The sequence below is a fragment of the Mugil cephalus genome, chromosome 1, assembly GCF_022458985.1.
Source record: "Mugil cephalus isolate CIBA_MC_2020 chromosome 1, CIBA_Mcephalus_1.1, whole genome shotgun sequence".
In the NCBI taxonomy this organism is placed as follows: domain Eukaryota; kingdom Metazoa; phylum Chordata; class Actinopteri; order Mugiliformes; family Mugilidae; genus Mugil; species Mugil cephalus.
The window spans coordinates 22919285-22936067 of record NC_061770.1 but is presented as its reverse complement, the minus strand read 5'-3'; the positions used below and the strand labels follow the sequence as shown (position 1 = coordinate 22936067).

The window sequence follows — 16783 nt, the reverse complement described above, 5'->3', positions numbered from 1 at the left end:
TGAGGATTGATTTTAGAGCTTAAAGACCTGGTATCGATATTTCAGTATCGATCTGCACGTCACTACCAGACACAGATATTCCATTAAGACATCGGCCTCCAACAAGGGGTTCGTGACCCCTATAGGGTCAACCTTTGATTGATTAGACATTTTTTGTATTTTCTTTTTTAAATTTCCCCCCACAATTATGAATTTCTTTAAAAACACATTAACCTGAATCAAACATATTTTAGTAAAGGGATAAATGGATCCACACAGTTAAATCACTACATATCTGTATGTTTAAGTCAGGTGTGTTTATGTTTATGAGTATTTGAACCTGTGCATTATATGAATAATTTAATATTGAATACAAAATGATAATAATAATGTATATTTATAAATAGCAGTAGGCCACGTTTAATATAGAACACATATAGGTAGTAGGGAGTGCGTCTTCTTCTTAATCTCTCATCAGTTTGGCCTGAAAAACGTTGAAGACCGTTGCATTAAGACATTTTTTTTTGATTGCATTGTTTATTTTGCTGGGAAAGAATAATTTTTATTTTAATATAATCTTATTTTATTTGATCTTTCTTGTGTTTTTTTTTTTAAGTGTTTACTTTTATGTGCAACGAAGCTACTGTGACAAAGTAATTTCCCACATGGATCATTAAAGTCTGTCTAAGTTTATTATAATAATCAAAATCACTCTGAACTGTCTGAACCTAAACCAACAGCTTCACTTCAGTTAAAGTCGACTCTGCAGATGTGTCTGTGACGTCAGGACGTGCATGACCAAGCAAAGCAAATGTCTCCGTTCCTGATTGAGCTCCGGGGACGTGAACCTGACCTCAGGTGGAACTGGAACACGCTCTAATCACATCCATAAGTGACCCAAGTAAGAGGCTTAAGTCGGGGGCAGAGTTAGGTTAAAGTGTGTTTCCCTGATCTCGTTATCTGAGCAGTCGGCCTCAGAAACGAGCTGCAACAGAAACACCTGAACTCACTTGTTGCCATGTTTGTTGTATTTCTGCGTCGTTTGCAGTTGCAGTCCAGCAACTTGCTTTACCTGAAAGCCGGTGATCACAATGAAACGGATCAGTCTGTTCACTACCTGGTATGTGTGAGTCAGGCTGACACAGGAGAAGCGTGTGGCGGGGAGGGCCGTGTAAATCCGAGCTGTCGCCCGTGTCTTTGTGCTGACTCTGTGGCGCGTCAAGACGTCCTAAAAGCACAGTGTGTCCGCAGATTAGTCTCATAGCTAATTCCAGGGCGCTGGATTAGGATTAGCCAGATATGGCCGTACGCACTTCCGTTCTCACCGGGGAAGGGAGTGAGGAGCGTTCAATGACCTGATTCTTAGTTTTTCAAAGATCACTTGAAACTGGTTTGATTTATGTTGATGCTGAATGTTGAGTTTATCAATATATTAATTTATGTTCAAACAAGCAAAAATTATATATATAATATACTCTTCACTAGTTCCAGGTTAAAGTCTAAAATGATTTTATTTATTAAACTAAACTACACATGATACATGAGAGTAAATCATCAATAAATAATGAAAAATTAATAAATGAACGTAACTGAACTTCTGTAAGTAAAATATAAATGAATGTGGGAGGGTGAAAGTGAAAAACAAAGGGATTAAAGCAGGGACATTAAATCATGAGCTTAATTTGTACCAGGCCTCCGTCATTGTAGATTGTTTTTGGCTGCCATGTTGACATTTCTTCAGTTTTCATTATTTTTGATGCGTTCAGTCATGTAATGAAATGTGCTGGGTAGGTCACTGTCTGAGTTTTCTGAGTGATCCAGAGGTAATTAGTGAGAAAACTAGCAAAGACCACAACTCAAGGGCCCAAGTGCAAAAACTGCAGTTCATCAAGTGGCCACTTGAGGCTCCAAAAGGGAGCAAATCCCCATAGACCCCCATGTTAAAAAGGCCATATTTACAGCAAAATTAAACATGTTTATAGCCTGGTTCAAAAAAAAAAAACGATTTTTGTCTCAATGGTTTATTTCAATATTCATGACGCATTCGTTTATGTTTCATTAAGTTTTAAAATACTACATAATTAAGGGCGTTCCCGCTTTGAGTGACAGGAAGTAGCGGAGTTGGGTGGGCGGGCCTCAACGTCCAGGCTGCTTTAGCTCCGCCCCAACATGACCCGTGTGTGGGCGGAGTAAAACTCCTCCAACATGGCGACCGCAGGCCCCGCCCACTGCAAGGTTCGGAATCCAATGGGTGACGTCACGACGGGGTTTCTCCGTAGTATGTCCAGTCACTGGATGACAAGGGGTGAAAAAGGGTCGAGCCTGTAATGAAAAGTTGGAAGAGGAAAGAAATAAAGAAAAGAGAGGGATGGGTAGAGTTGGGTGTTGAGAACTGAGAAAAAAATAGAAAGAGGGTCAGGACACACATCATCACAAAGGAAATAGGATGATAAGGGGCGTGGTCTAAGTTATAATAACTGAATTTAATGTTATAACTAGTCTGTTTAAAGTATTGGATCCAACTCAATTAAACTTGTGAGCGTTCTTAAATGGGTTCGTAATGTCTGTTAGTTTTTTTGTATTGTAATGTTTTCTATTGGCCTTTTGTATTGTACTGTGTTGACCTTTTTTTCCCCTTAAATATATAGTATGTAATGTTAACTCTGGCATATTTACAATACATCATATATGTACTGTTCATTAATATGCACTGTCCCGACAAAATAAACCAATAAAATAAACTACATGTAGAATCCGTGTACATTCTTATTATATATGTGTGTGTGTGTGTTTTGTCATTTTTATGTTCCAGCAAGTATGAATGATATTTGCAACAAGACAAAGATTATTCATTCACATCAGGCAGTGACTCACATCCACAAAATGAAAATGGCTCATGAAAACGTTTTATTAAAAACATACACAAGAAAAAAAAAAAAACAATACACTTTTCTGGTGGTTAGTCAAAAAAGTCCGAGGAAGCAAGGGTCTATTTAGCTGGGGGATAATCCAGCACGCACACTCCTACTTACTTACTTACATACTCGCACACTAATTTTGCTCATTTATTCCAGGAAAAGTTGTCAAACATATTACAGCAAAATGCCAAAACATCTAATGTTTCCTCACAGAAAAAAAAAAAAAAAAAAAAAGTTATCTTTGCCCATCATCATCTGAACGACGCATCTCTGTACACACTGCAAATATACACTAAAAAAAAAGGAGCAAATTCAAGATATTACAATACAAAGTGTTTGGGAGCGGTGGCTACTCCGTGTGGCGTTTACAGACAGCGAGGCAGTGAACTATTTTTGCACAAAGTAAAGTGTTTTCAGTGAAATCCTTAATAAAAAATAAAAGTATAAAGAGTGTTAAATACAGACTCACAGTGGCCACAGGGCATGTCAGTAAAGTCTTTTGGTAATAAGGGAACTTATTACTTTTAAAGCTTAGGAACATGTAACGGTATGAAAAGACTGCTGAGTGAACATAGCGAAAGGACTCTTTAAAGCATGTGCTACATTAGTCTGTTAGTGGAAAGAAAAACGATTCTCATCCCTACTTACTTTTGTCTCATCTAAGGCGACAGATGTGTTAAAATTTCAGAGCTCCCATTGGAAAAATACAAATTTGTCATTTGTAAATCATAATATTAAGCTACAATGGCACTGGTAGTTGTGTTTGAGGTGTCTAGGTTCTTGCTACGCATTGAAAGAAGTACTTGATCGAATCTGTAGATAACTGGGTGTGCCAGCACCCACTGATTATCGAAGGTGGGGGTTTATTATTTATTATTTTTAATCATTTGCATCGAGCCAAAATGAACCTTTTTGACCCTTTTCAATCAGATATAAAGAGTCAAAACTGAGAAATGGTTAGATTATCTTGCTGTTAAAGGATGGTTATTACTCGTAAAAACGAGGAAAAGTTAGTTTCATTGATGGTCTAGATAGGTCTGCTCTGTTTGACACAAGCACAACTATAAAAGATTGGAGCTTTAGTCGATGGGTGACATGTTAAAATCTAAGACAACGGGAGCTCTGTCACAACCATTGAGAGAGAAGTTACAGATATTGTGAGGTGTAGATTAGCAAAAAAAAAAAAAAAAAAGCAAGGTTAGTTCAATATAAAAGAGATTGAATCAGAGGTAAAAAAAAAAAAAAAAAAAAAAATCTATCACACTGAAACTGTCCCTTGCATAAGGAAGACATGGTAGGTAAAGATACTGTCAAGGTAGATAGGATGTTTCAGAGTGCTGAGAATGAGGTAGGATCACACTACAAAACACCTTCAAATCTACAACTACTGAGTCGCACTGAACTGAAGCCGAACGCGTTAAACTAAAGCTACTGTGTGAGATCAAGAGGAGCTCCTCAGTGCTGGAGAGACTAAACACACAAACCCGTTACTTTCTATGGCTCAACCCCATCCTTTAACTGCATACTTGTGTTGTAATCATTTTGTATTTTTTTTTACCCCCATCTTTCCGGTAATTCTGTATATTTTTGATTAGTGAGGTAGTGAAGTTTCCATTTGAGTCGTCGGCACGTCTTTTTTTTTTTTTTTTTGCCCGTACACAACGAGCCGGAGTGAAGTGAAGCTGACGAAGTAACAAGAAATAAAGACGGGCATGCTACTTCACTGCCTTCATTTTTACTTCAGCTTCATTATCATGAGTGAATTTCAGTGCCCGAGCAGAGGAGGGGCACCAAATTAAAAGTCTCCACGATCGTTTTTGCAAACTGAAAGCAAATGATTCACCTAAGCCAGCCGGCACGTTTCTGCACATTCCCAAACTTGTATGACACTAAAAAAATAGCTCCGGGCTCATTAAACGTCTACCTTCTGTGTGTGAGCTTCTACTGTAAACCACAAAGAAATGACTTTATTTGAAGATCCACTCACATTTGTTTGAGAAACCGTGGTTAAGGCACGAGGATGTACAGGAGAACACTGGTGCAGTGTCACAGTTGAGTACGCAGGGAATAAGAAAATATCGAAAAGCAAGTCGCTTCAGTTCCACGGTGAAGCTGTAGCTCGACGATGCTGGAAGCTGTTCTCGCCTGATTTGCTTACTGTCCGCGTCCCAGGCTTTTGGAATTATCAGCCGAACACTTCCTGAAATTATGAGTGAAGATTCTTCACAGGTCAGTTTGTGTCCCTTTTTTTTCACTTGAAATCATATCCATGTAGTAAACACATCTGCAGAGACAAGAACATATCAGAAGGTCAGCATTAATTAACGAGAATGAACTTTAACAGATATTATCCACTGGAAAGCACTGTTCACGTATGAGCAAGACAACCACATGAGAATTTACCTGTGGAGATGTGTCTATACCTGGGGTGTCAAACTCATTTTAGTTCAGGAGGGCCACATACGGCCTTATTTGATCTCAAGGGGGTCGGACCAGTAACGTAACAGCATGACAGCCCAGGAATAAAGACAACTCCAGATGTTTCCCTTTGTTTTAGTGCAAAGAAGCACAAGTTCATTATGAAAATGTTACCATTTTATGATTTTCTTACAGGAAATAAGTGCAATTTTGGCCCATTGCTGTCTCCTGTTTAGTTCTGGGTGTTGTTTTCTGTCTGCTACTCTTACTACAACAGTGGCCAAATTGAGAATAGCAGTTTTGAAAAAAAATTGCAGTTGATGTCTTGTATGTACTTTTCTTACTTTGCAAAGTAATGGCCAGATAATCACCAGTTTCGGCCCATAGGCTCTATGTTTTTACGCTATTCGTCTATATTAAACACTGTAGTTGACAAAATGATAACGCTTTGAAAGAGGGTATGCACATGACGTCACTGCAAGGGAAGTCTCCATGGTTACGGAAGCCGAGTGGCAAAAAGTGACAGCTGAACATGGAGATTAACGGCATTAGTTTGAATCATAGGATTTAATAGTGTCTAAATTGTAAAATTATTATTATTATTATTATTTTTTTTTTTAAAAAGGGTTTTGAAAAGCATTTAAATTTGACAAAGCAGCCGGAGATATATTTTTTTACAGATATTTCCAACGGCCAACGAACAGAGAAGTAAATGTATCGCTGCTTTACAAAGAAACAACTGGAATCCAGCCACCGACCACCTGGTGTTATGGTTCACATTTACCGTCAGGTAATATTAATTTATTCTGTATTTTTTTCATGAAGTCATACCTTAAGTTACTTCTTGAGTTACGTTCTGGATGGCTGTCAGATAAGTGTGTTCATGTTGTTGTTTTGGCGTCGTTACGACCGACGGTAACTATTTCAGTTCTAGCAATAAATAACAATGAAACAATAAACGAAATATTTGCGATCACTCCTCGTCATCCTTTTAACGTCCTGTCGGATGCTAGTTTTATTTGGTTAACATTACTTCTCAGTAAAGCTCTTAGCGTTAGCATCTTTTACTTAGCTACATTTATCATAACCGAAATGACATAAAACTAACTTAAACTAACCGAAACCGAGGATTTATTCACTTCTCCAAATCCATACCGGTTCGCATGGATCATTGTCGAGTCCTTAATTTGACCTGACAATTCACATTTCCCCCCGGTCTCGCTGTATTTACATCCCACTGTGTTTTTAAAATTCAGGGGGGCGTGTCCCCGGGCGTCAGTGACGTCAATGCATACCTTCATGCTCCATGAGCAAATTATGAAGACACAACCAATTTCAAACCCATCTCAAAGGAAAACTGTTAATGTATGCGTATATGACACATACATGTTAAATGAGCTTGATGAGATGTATCTCTCATCTGCCCATTGACTCAACAACAGCCACTGTCTGCGTCACAGCAGAAACACGCAAAGCTCCAGCATCAACCTGCAGTTAAATCATCTACGAATATTACCAGTCAATGGACGCGTCCAGGTTTAGTCCACCGCTGTGCTCTAATAATAGCCAGGGGCTAACGTGCCACAGTTCCTGCTAGCGGTCCCCTCTTTGTATCGGTTGCATAACCTAACAGCACATGGTACGAGCACAAGTGGGTCAGCTTAGCAGCAAGTATGCACATTAGAGATGGTGGGAGAGGGGATGACGTCCTGAATGGAGACACTGGACATGCTTATGCTGCTGCTGCTGCTGAGGATAAGCACATTTAGTGCAGTACATACGTATGTACAGGTCAGTGTGTACAGTCCCGCTGTACGTTACACTCTAAACCTACAGGAGGAGCCTTTGTTTACAACATGTACTAATCCTCATAGTGATGTCAGTGCATAGGATTTATTTGTCTTATATCAGCACTTAAGACTTCATTCAAAACCCCAGTGTCATTTCTATATACTTTAATAGTGTAACAATGTGTTTTATATTATTTTTATTTTTATGTCACTGTAGTTGTTCAATACGAGCTTTAAATGCAGACTCTCAGATCCCACTATCGTCCAATGTTTCCAATGAGAAACTATGGACACAACCAAATAATTGGGATGTAAACACAGAGAAACACCTTCCGAGGCCCCGCGTTGTTTCAAGGTTTTAATCCGACGTTTAATTAGTTTCGCTTTCTACATCACTCAAATAATCCCACCTTGTCCAAGTCCTTATCTCGTGTATTTTCTCAGCGACACAGAAATTCCAAAGATTATCCACCAAGTGTAAAACAGCTGCAGAGATTTGTCGTGATTGAACGTGTGCAGTCCGTGAATAGATTAATTAGCGGTTTAAAGAGCTTACAGCATGTTAGATCCAACACAGCTAAGTGAATCAGATGACGCACTTTGGGACAACGAGGTTTTCCTGGATGCACGTCCATCATAAATTATACACCGTTAAGACCTAATGTCAGAAAAGGGAGGAAAGAGTTTTTTGACTCTGACATAAAGGTGCCTCACCTGAGCAACAATTACGTGGGAATCTTAACCCTGAGGGGGCCCATAGTAAATGTTTACAACCTTTCTCAGTCACTGAGTGTTCCTTTGTACAGTTGCATAAGAACAAAGAATGTGCTCATCACAGTCACTCGCCGAATCGCCTAAAGGTTGTCCTTTTAGACATTTTTACGCCACTTTGCAATACCCCCCCAACCACCACTTAACACCTGTGTTTGTCTTTGTTTGTGTGCACAGTCCGCTTCTATGAAGACTGTTCACGCTTTAGGTGAAAATTTAAAAAACGTATTCCAGAAGTCAGGACTGTACATGTGAGGGAACAGAACAACAACTTGCAGCTCTCTGACCTCGTAACAGGCAGAGCCGGCACACAGATGGTATATAAAGCAAGGGGACGCGTTCCAGATGAAAGTCTCAGTAAGCCCCGAATCTGGAACAACACTCTCACTTTTACTTCGTCGCACTGTTAGAGCTGTCGCGGGTGCTTTAAACTAGTGCAATTCTATGTTGAAAGTTCATTTTGATTATTGTAGCTCAGGAAATCCGGAAATTCATGGTGGTGTTTTGGCTCAGAGATGTTTAGCATCCAAAGTCATACCAATAAAAACACGATAATAGTTATGAGTATTGTAAAGTTGCATCTGCTGCATTTGTTTCACAGTCCATAAGGGAAGGAAAATAGCCCATGAGGAATAAGTAAAGCCTTATTCCAACCTCGAGCAGATTGCACAGATTTGCCTTTGTACTGTTAAAATCTAGTTTTCTGTGAAGGTTTTCTGTCATGAATGTCACGATATGTCCAAAAACAAACAAAGGGAACATAATTATTAATAGACATTAGTTGTGTCCAATTAAACTCCACTAGTTGTTAAGAATTAAAGAAGCTACTTGGACGAAACATCTTCAAGAAACGCAACAAGTCCAATTGCCTTTTATAACATTTTTGGTTATTAAAATCTAATAGTTTTTCCTTTTATGTGTTAAATCCCATCAGTGATCTGGTTGCAGAGTTGTTGTCATCCATGTCAACACTTAACCAGCTTGTGGTTGAGCTGGTTAAGCGTCGGGATAACAGGGTGTTTTCTTTCGATGAACGAATGCCATTAATCATATCTCCAACAGATGACAGGTTTTCCGCATCTGAAAATCTGCAAGCCTGTTGCCAAACATGCTTTGTCACATCACAAAGAGAATGGGGCCAACATGCAACGGTATCTCCACGTCCACCACCGACCCAGTTGACAGCTGGGAGCTAAGAGGGGGTTGTTACATCATAGGGAGGGATCTCCAGGCTGGTGATTACAGGGAGTTAACAGAGAATGGTTGAAAGGGGTTGGTATGGGGGGCTAATTGTACAACAAATGCAGTGTTTAGTCCTAGTCCTAGTCACTGGTTTGTTTGAGTTCACACAATCAGACGGCTGGGTCACCGAGCATCACCTCAGCGGCTGTTTGGTGAAGGAGTTTCCACTCTAAATAGCAAACTGAGGCGGTTACTGTTAGGCATCCGACACAGATCTTTTAATATTCAGTATCGGCAGATCCAAGCCCAGATCTGGTCCTAAAAGTTCATTCGTAAAGTTGTTTTTCGCTTTGAAAAAATCCATCACAATATAACCTTCCCAGCAATAATTACTGAGAGGATGTTTGAGGTTGTACATAATGTTCTTGCAGTGTGACTTTTATAGGCAACTGTTTTTTTTTGTTTGTTTTTGGAAAAGGAACTGTAACTTAGCCAGACAGGGTCTAAAGTGTTTGAGATTTTCCAAATTTGTGACGAAAACATAAAGTAAAAAGACACAATAATACAATAGTTTTAAGTTCATCTAAATTACTTCAAATGGGATATTATGCAACTTGAACAAATGGTGTCAGTGCAGTGTATGTTTCAATACATATATTGTTTAAGAGCAGGGCTAAAGCTTTTTAACCAAGTGGATCCCATAAGCAGGCTGAGGTTTTTTGGGGGTTAACAAAATCACTGAAACCTCAACGAAATTGAGGACATAATGTACTGAGGTCACGCTCCCCGAGGCTTTGTCAACAAGACGAGAAATTAATTTGTTGGCAACTATAATTTTACCTTCTCAAAATGGAAACGACACCAGATCGTCGCTTTCTGTCCGTCAGCTCTGAGCCAACTGATTATTGATACAGGCCACGGATAAAGCCTGGGACCTCCTTGATCCAGTTAATGCCACGCAGCGCTGTCTGGTGCTGCAAACACGTCGGGCTTTTCATGACCATAAATCCTGAGATTTTTTCTTTTCGCACTAGCGGATTAAGTTTTATACGATGCCACCCCTCTGAGATGAGGACGATTGCATTACGCTGGTATTTGGCTGCTATCACTCCCCTGGTGATAGCCTGAACGGTGTCTCCTTTAACATGGAGACATTTACTCTTGCAAAACCCAGAGCGGCCACTCTATAGATAACAGTGAGTGGCTCTACTATTAAACTCTCAGCTTTGGTTTGAAGTGATGACATGGCTGTTTTCAGCAGCACGGTGAGCACGCATGAGGAAGTGAACGGAAAGTAATGAAACTACTCCCTTAGCATCTGTTCGAACAAACAACAACCTCTCACGCTACTTCCCACTCTTCAGGGGAACAACACAACATTGCCCAACGTCCCCTCTTCTTTTTTGCCAGTGTAACAATACAAATAAAAACACAGAAATAGCACAATTCAATGATATTTTTGGCCGCAAGTCACGGCGTACAGTCTTTTGAGCCGCGTCATTACGAACAGTGATCTCAGCGTTGCTTCTCTGTCGGAGTTGGTTTTTAAATGCCCGGGACACGGCGTCCATCTCTCTAATCACGATTATCCCCGTGCACGGTTCACCACCCGTGCACAAAGCGCACGACCTGCCAAAGCGTACGTGGGAGCCAGCGATTTCAAACAAACAGCGCTTTAGTGAAACAGTACAGAGGGAAAACAGAGCTTTCCCAGAGGCGGAGAAGGCAGTGGACGGAGTGACTTTACCAACAGCAGTATGTAGACAATGCACACTGCTGTGGGACAGTCTGTGCAGTTCACTGTACAGATGCCAGCATGTCATACATTGTCTGCGCGACAGAATGAGGAGTGTATTTTGGACCGTAGCGTCCTAGACAGCAGCAAAGCTTTAAGAATGTATCTGAGCAGAATGTAAACAAGGCTAAGATCCGGTCACTGGCCAGAAACAGATATCAACACAAGGGCCATTATCATACTGTTGTTATATTATACGAGAGGTAGATCAGTTTAAAATGGAACAACTAAGAAAGAAACTAAGAAAACGAGCAAAGAGTATAAATATACTGCAAGAATTGGCTTTTCAGGAATGAAATATGTGAATCCAGAGTCGTGCATGTATCTGAAAACATTCCGTTACTGCCTCTCTGCCAGCGATTAAATTGTTTTCTGCTTCACTCTCTCACAATGCCACAACCTGCCTGCGTGCATTTCATCAAAGCTCGGCCGTTTGCCCTCGGGCCCAGGCTGTACTCCGCTCGGTTCACTGTAAAAGTTTTCATGCATCCTGATCAGTTGGCATTCGTTCCGAACCGCACTCCGTACCATGCGAAGCCATCAACACGCCCTCTGCTACACGCTATAGTTTTATATTATCATAAATCCCGGTAGGCCTTTTAGTTTTAGTATTAAAGCGGATTAAATAACCTGTTCATTGCTCGCTTACTTGTGCTTCTTGACATTAAACCAGTTCCAGTTTAACCGCCAAATACGCATCACAGAGGTTTAATCCTCGAGTCTCTGTCGTGACCTGCACTAATGTCTTCCTGACTGCTAAAAGTCACAAAACAATGTCTTTCCCATCCACTGTTAAGGCAGAACTGTGAAAAACTATTACGAAACATGCACCAAAAAGGAGTTAAAACGATCTGCAACAACCAGCGACTTCACATTACCAGTGGTTATTAAATAAGGAGCCTTCCAGACAGTCACCAGGTATAGAAAGGCTGATGGGTTTGCTTTAAATTAGTATTTAGAAACTGTATCCAGTTTGTTAGTCTGTAAACATATTGGTCAAAGCTTGGATGTAATATGGAGAACGTTACTGTTACTTGATGGTTGTTCCATTTGGTAAGTCAAAAACGATAAGTAACATCATAAAGGAAATTCAGCTTACTTGGGAAGAAGTCCCTTCTTTTGCTTGTTGGAGCAAAAGAAGGGAGGGCTTTAGGGAGAGTGGTGGGCTGTCACGCAGCGCAGGTGACTTGGTTCACCCGTATCTCCAGCTGGAAGGCGTCTGGTCGGTCCTGAGGGTTGACTGCGAGCATGTCCTGGAGGAGTTTCTTCACATCTTCAGCCATGGAGCTTCTGGCCTTTTGAGGGATGTGGAGCACCATCTTTGGGTTCTCCAGCAGAGCCTCCCCGACGGGTATGATCTCCGAGCCCTGACGAATGTAGGTGCCCAGAAGTTCGCGCTTGGACTCCGCGTCGATGAAAGTGATGCGCTCAATCATCGCCCAGATGATGATGCCCAAGGCAAAGATGTCAGCTTTGGCTGTGTAGTGGCCCTCCCACACCTCGGGGGCCATGTAGAAGTCTGAGCCACAAGCCGACGACAACCAGAACTTATTAATGTTCATGATGTTGTTCTGGTTGCTGCCTTTGTCGACAGTTCCTACCGCGGGCCGTTCATCGCTGTCCTTGGAGCTCAGGCCAGCACAAACTTTACTGAGGCCAAAGTCAGCCACTTTGAGAACAGGTGAGCCAGACTTTTGCGAGATCAGAATGTTATCTGGTTTCAGGTCACGGTGGACAATGTTGTTCTTGTGCAGGAATGCCACAGCGCTGGTCAACTGCCGCATAAAGCTCCTGTTGGTCTGAGGGTCAGGCCGACGGGACAGAATGTACTGGTTGAGGTCCCCGCCCTCGCAAAACTCCATGACGAACCAGAGGTAACACGGTTGTTCCGGGTTACCAAAGATGCGTTCGCCTGCAGAATGAAAATTTAAGAGGGAAAGATATGGTTAGTGATAAACAGCATGTGAAAGTACAGTGGTAGGAGTAAAAAAAAAAAAGGCTTTTTCTTTACTGAAATCTTATGGGGAAATTCTTTCTCTACATTTAACAGGGCAGTGGGTTGCCACTTATATAGCGCACGCCGACTCCGACTGGAGGCGGAGAACAGGACAAATAAAAAGTAACACGAGATCGTAGTAAAACTGGGTTTCATAATGTCCAAATAGTTTTTCCCCCCGCGTTTGGCTTAAGATCACTGTGGGCAGTTGTGGCGTTGGCCGCTGACTGCTTAGCTTTGCACTTCAGGAACACGGCTGTGACACAAAATCTACGGATCAAATTGAGAGTTGTAAATAAAATAACTCCTTACTCATATCTTACAAACATTTTCGGGTTTCACTTGGTCAAGATCAGCTCAGAATTACTAATTCATATAGAATCTGAGCGGCGACACTTGCAAATCCATGAATGTAAAGCGACCTAATTACAACATCAGGCAATACACAACGCGGACCAGCATTTGTACATAAATGCTAAAAATCTATTAAATGTAAAAGATATAAAACTTTTTATTAAAATCTATGAGAACTGCTGATGTTGCAAAGTTAACAAAGTGGGTCAAACTGACCTGATAAGGTCAATAACACAAAAAAGTCCAAAAATACTGAGTTATCACATTTAAATGCCACAGTATTCCATTAAAATACCTCATTTTGTACTGTAACATTATTGTTTAATGTGTAAATTTTTTATGAACGAGCCACGGGACAATAAGCTGCCAAGTAGTACACTGTGTTCCCTGGTGAGGCGAGGGAAGCACAGTGTATCCTCTGTACCACCTATAGATAATGCACTGCAACATCACTCACAAAGACAATGCTGGAAAATGTATTCGCAATATGATGCCAATAATCTTTAAATGGTTTATGTTGAAATTAATGTGTGTTGAGTTGATTTTAAGAAACCAGGTCCAGGTTTTTGACATTAGATAAACTGCCAACCACTACACACATAAGTGTATGTTTACATACACTAGAGGGACCCTTGTGTAAGCTGTTTTTTTTTTTTTTTTTTTGCAAGGACATGAGACAACTGGGTCTTCAGTGCAAAGTCTGATTTAAGACATATTATGACATTTTGCAGCAAGAAAGCGTTGTGGCATTTTACGAGCTGCATTCTTTTTTTTTTTGTTATCATTAATTAAAACAATTAGCTTTTGCAGGGGCATGTTGAGTACCATGTGTACCTTTGAGGGAGGTTTCCACCAGGCGCAGGTACTGCTTGGACCTCTTGTTGCCGTGGCTCATCTTCTGTGCCAGGCCGTTCCGCTGCAGGACGCACTCCTCCAGCTGGACCACGTTCTGGTGCCGGTTCTCCAGGCTCGTCAGTGCCCAGAACTCGGCCAGAGCCAGCTCCACTTTCTCTGGAGCGTCGCACTGGAGCCTCTTCACCGCCACCCTGGCCCCTGTCCTGCGGGCCACGGCCTCGTACACCACCCCGTAGCTTCCCCGGCCGACCTCCCGCAGCAGGCTGTAGCGAGGGGACGCCACCGGGGGGGAGTCCAGCCGGTCATGTCGCTGGAAGCTGACCGTGAAGCAGCAGTCGCCCTCTTCTTCTTCTTCTTCGTACTCCTCTTCCTCCACGGACTTCTTGCGGTTGTTGTTGTCCTCAACCGTGAGGGAGCGGAGGACTTTGCACGCCGCCTCTCGCTTCGTCTTCCTGGCCACGCTGCGCCTGCATCCCCGCACGCATCCCCGCACCTTTCTCCTCTTCGTCCCGTCGCAGATATCCATAGTTTGCCTCTTGTTCTAAGTGAGCAGGGAAGGCGTGTTCCTCTTTCATTACTTTAACCCTGAATTGGTAAAGTTGGATGCCCACTTTTTGTCTACCCTTTCTCGGTGGGGGGTTCGGAGAAGTCTGTCCACGCTTGGGGGTTTCCTTTCTTTTTTGTTTTGTTGTCAGTGGGGAGGAACCCGGTGGGGTATTACAGCCTGTCCAGCGGAGCAACTAATGTGTCCTCATAAACAAAATGTTCCAGCTCGCGGAGAGAACAGAGGGCGTGGCTTTACGCAGCGGACTCAGACGCACGCACCGTTACGCACGCTATTTTATTTTGAAACAAAACACCAGTTAACCTGTTATTATAAATGTTAGGATAACTGTCGCTCCCGATCGTCTGGCCGAGGTGATTCGAAAAGATGAAAGATTTAAAAAAGGAAAGACGCGAGAGGGGCTAGTTCTTTGAGTTCCGTGTCGTTTCGTGGTAGCGTGAGTAAACACGAGACAGGCGGATGCACGTGTACGCAGGCGTGGGCAGTCATCAATCACGCCAAGATCTCACACGGATTCAGATGCGGAGAAAATGCTAATAAATAAAAAGTTTTCTATTATGTTCATATATATACATATATTTTTTATTTTTATTTTTTTTAAATAGTATTTAATTTTTCTTGTCTTTTATAAAAATAGTATTTTCTCGATATGGGACATAATGTACTAACGAATCGGAGCGCACGTTAATCTGTCAGCATTAAATAAACTGTACAGATATAAATTAAATACACAAAAATATGCACAGTGCAGTATAATAGCGTTTTTTTGTGAATGTCCACATGCAGGAGACGATACTAGGGCTGATTGAAATATTAATCACATTAATTAATTATAATTTAATGAGGGTTTCTTGCTCGGGTCTGTGCTGGTCCTGATGAGGGCGTGTCCCATCAGTGGATACACGTTGGCTGAAAGGGTTGGGTCGGGGGTTTAAAGGGGACACTTTGTTTTCCTAAGCATAAAATGTGAAATTCCATTAAACATTTTATTCATTTTATTAAACACTTTTTTATATTATTGTTGTATAGCTCTCTTTAATAAGACGTGGCAGACTGTAAACATTGGTTTAATTTCCGTTGTGGAAAAGACAGAAATGACTGATGTTTTCTGAGTCTCACTAACAAACCAGCTACAGGCTATTAACTTTATTTTTGGCCCCAGATCGTGGTGATACTTTGACTTTTGAATTCATTAACTGTCCAGACAAGATCACCTCCACATCACCTCTTATAACAAATACACAAAAAGAGTAAGAATGGATTATAGCCTGCACAAAACAAAATGTTTTTAAACTATTTCTTTAAAGCTTAACAGTTAATAGTTAAATTCTAACATTACATTCACAAAGAAGAACACTTGTGTGGATCATTAGCATTAGCATTTCTGTATAGCTGTCTTTCATAAAACGTGGCTGATTTTAAACATTGGTATGAACTTTTCATCTCAGTTGGAACCGAAAAAGCCATAAATTACTCATCAGTGCGTATGAAGGACCTTTATTACTGGAGGTGTCCAGGTTTTAATTAATCAAAATGAAACTTCACTTTAATTAGTCACTCTAATTACCCTGGTGATGAAAAATAGAATAAAAAAATAAAATAAAATAAAAAGAGTGGGACAGCCCAGCGTTTCTCCATGAATTACTCCTCATCAGGGGCATTATGACTCTTACTGTCTTTGTCGTGACAGCGATGAAACCCGAAACTGGTTTGCATCAGGCGGTTATGGGTTTGACATTAGTATGAGCCAGAATCAGCAAATGCACATCTACTACGTAGTCAGTAGAGAGGTTTCCTGATGAGACGTCTGTTCAGTAAAGTTTGTAAAACCCAGTGACCCCGTAATAGCCCGGGGCCTCGTACGGTGGCCTGCTAGTCCTGTTTGATGAGTCTGACTGTTGTGGGAGCATCAGCGCCTTTCAACCAAAACACGATCATTACTCAATGACACGACATCAACACTGTGATGTACTTTGATAGGACTGATTGCTGGATACCATTTTTTTATTATCTTATCTCTACACACTCAAGTAATATTTAACTTTAATACGGGGGGATTCACATCCAAATTGGAAGAAAGGTGTAGGAATTACAACACTTTTAGTACACAGCTACTTATTTGGGTCAATATATAACTAAGGAGAAGTCTATGGAATGTAC

General features: G+C 41.1%; 1 protein-coding gene across 3 annotated transcripts; it reads right to left on the bottom strand.

Moving 5' to 3' along the window:
- Positions 1-1984: 1984 nt before the first annotated feature.
- On the bottom strand, positions 1985-14980 carry stk35 (serine/threonine kinase 35). Of its 3 annotated transcripts, none has more exons than XM_047603667.1 (4): positions 14038-14980; positions 11953-12765; positions 4885-5181; positions 1985-2371 (listed from the first exon to the last, which is right to left on the bottom strand). In XM_047603667.1, the coding sequence occupies exons 1-2, from the start codon at positions 14582-14584 to the stop codon at positions 12023-12025; spliced, it is 1290 nt and encodes a 429-aa protein (XP_047459623.1). In that variant the 5' UTR covers positions 14585-14980; the 3' UTR covers positions 1985-2371; positions 4885-5181; positions 11953-12022. The 3 variants fall into 3 exon arrangements, with proteins under 3 accessions (XP_047459623.1, XP_047459631.1, XP_047459617.1); XM_047603675.1 differs by having other exon boundaries at positions 1985-2301; XM_047603661.1 differs by lacking the exon at positions 1985-2371 and having other exon boundaries at positions 2868-5181.
- Positions 14981-16783: the final 1803 nt, after the last annotated feature.

Excerpts from the sequence above, each read along its gene's own strand:
- stk35 (XM_047603667.1), bottom strand. The coding sequence starts at position 14,584 with ATGGATATCTGCGACGGGACGAAGAGGAGAAAGGTGCGGGGATGCGTG. Across the intron at positions 12,766-14,037 it reads GGTGGAAACCTCCCTCAAAG|GCGAACGCATCTTTGGTAAC; the intron begins GTACACATGGTA and ends TTCATTCTGCAG.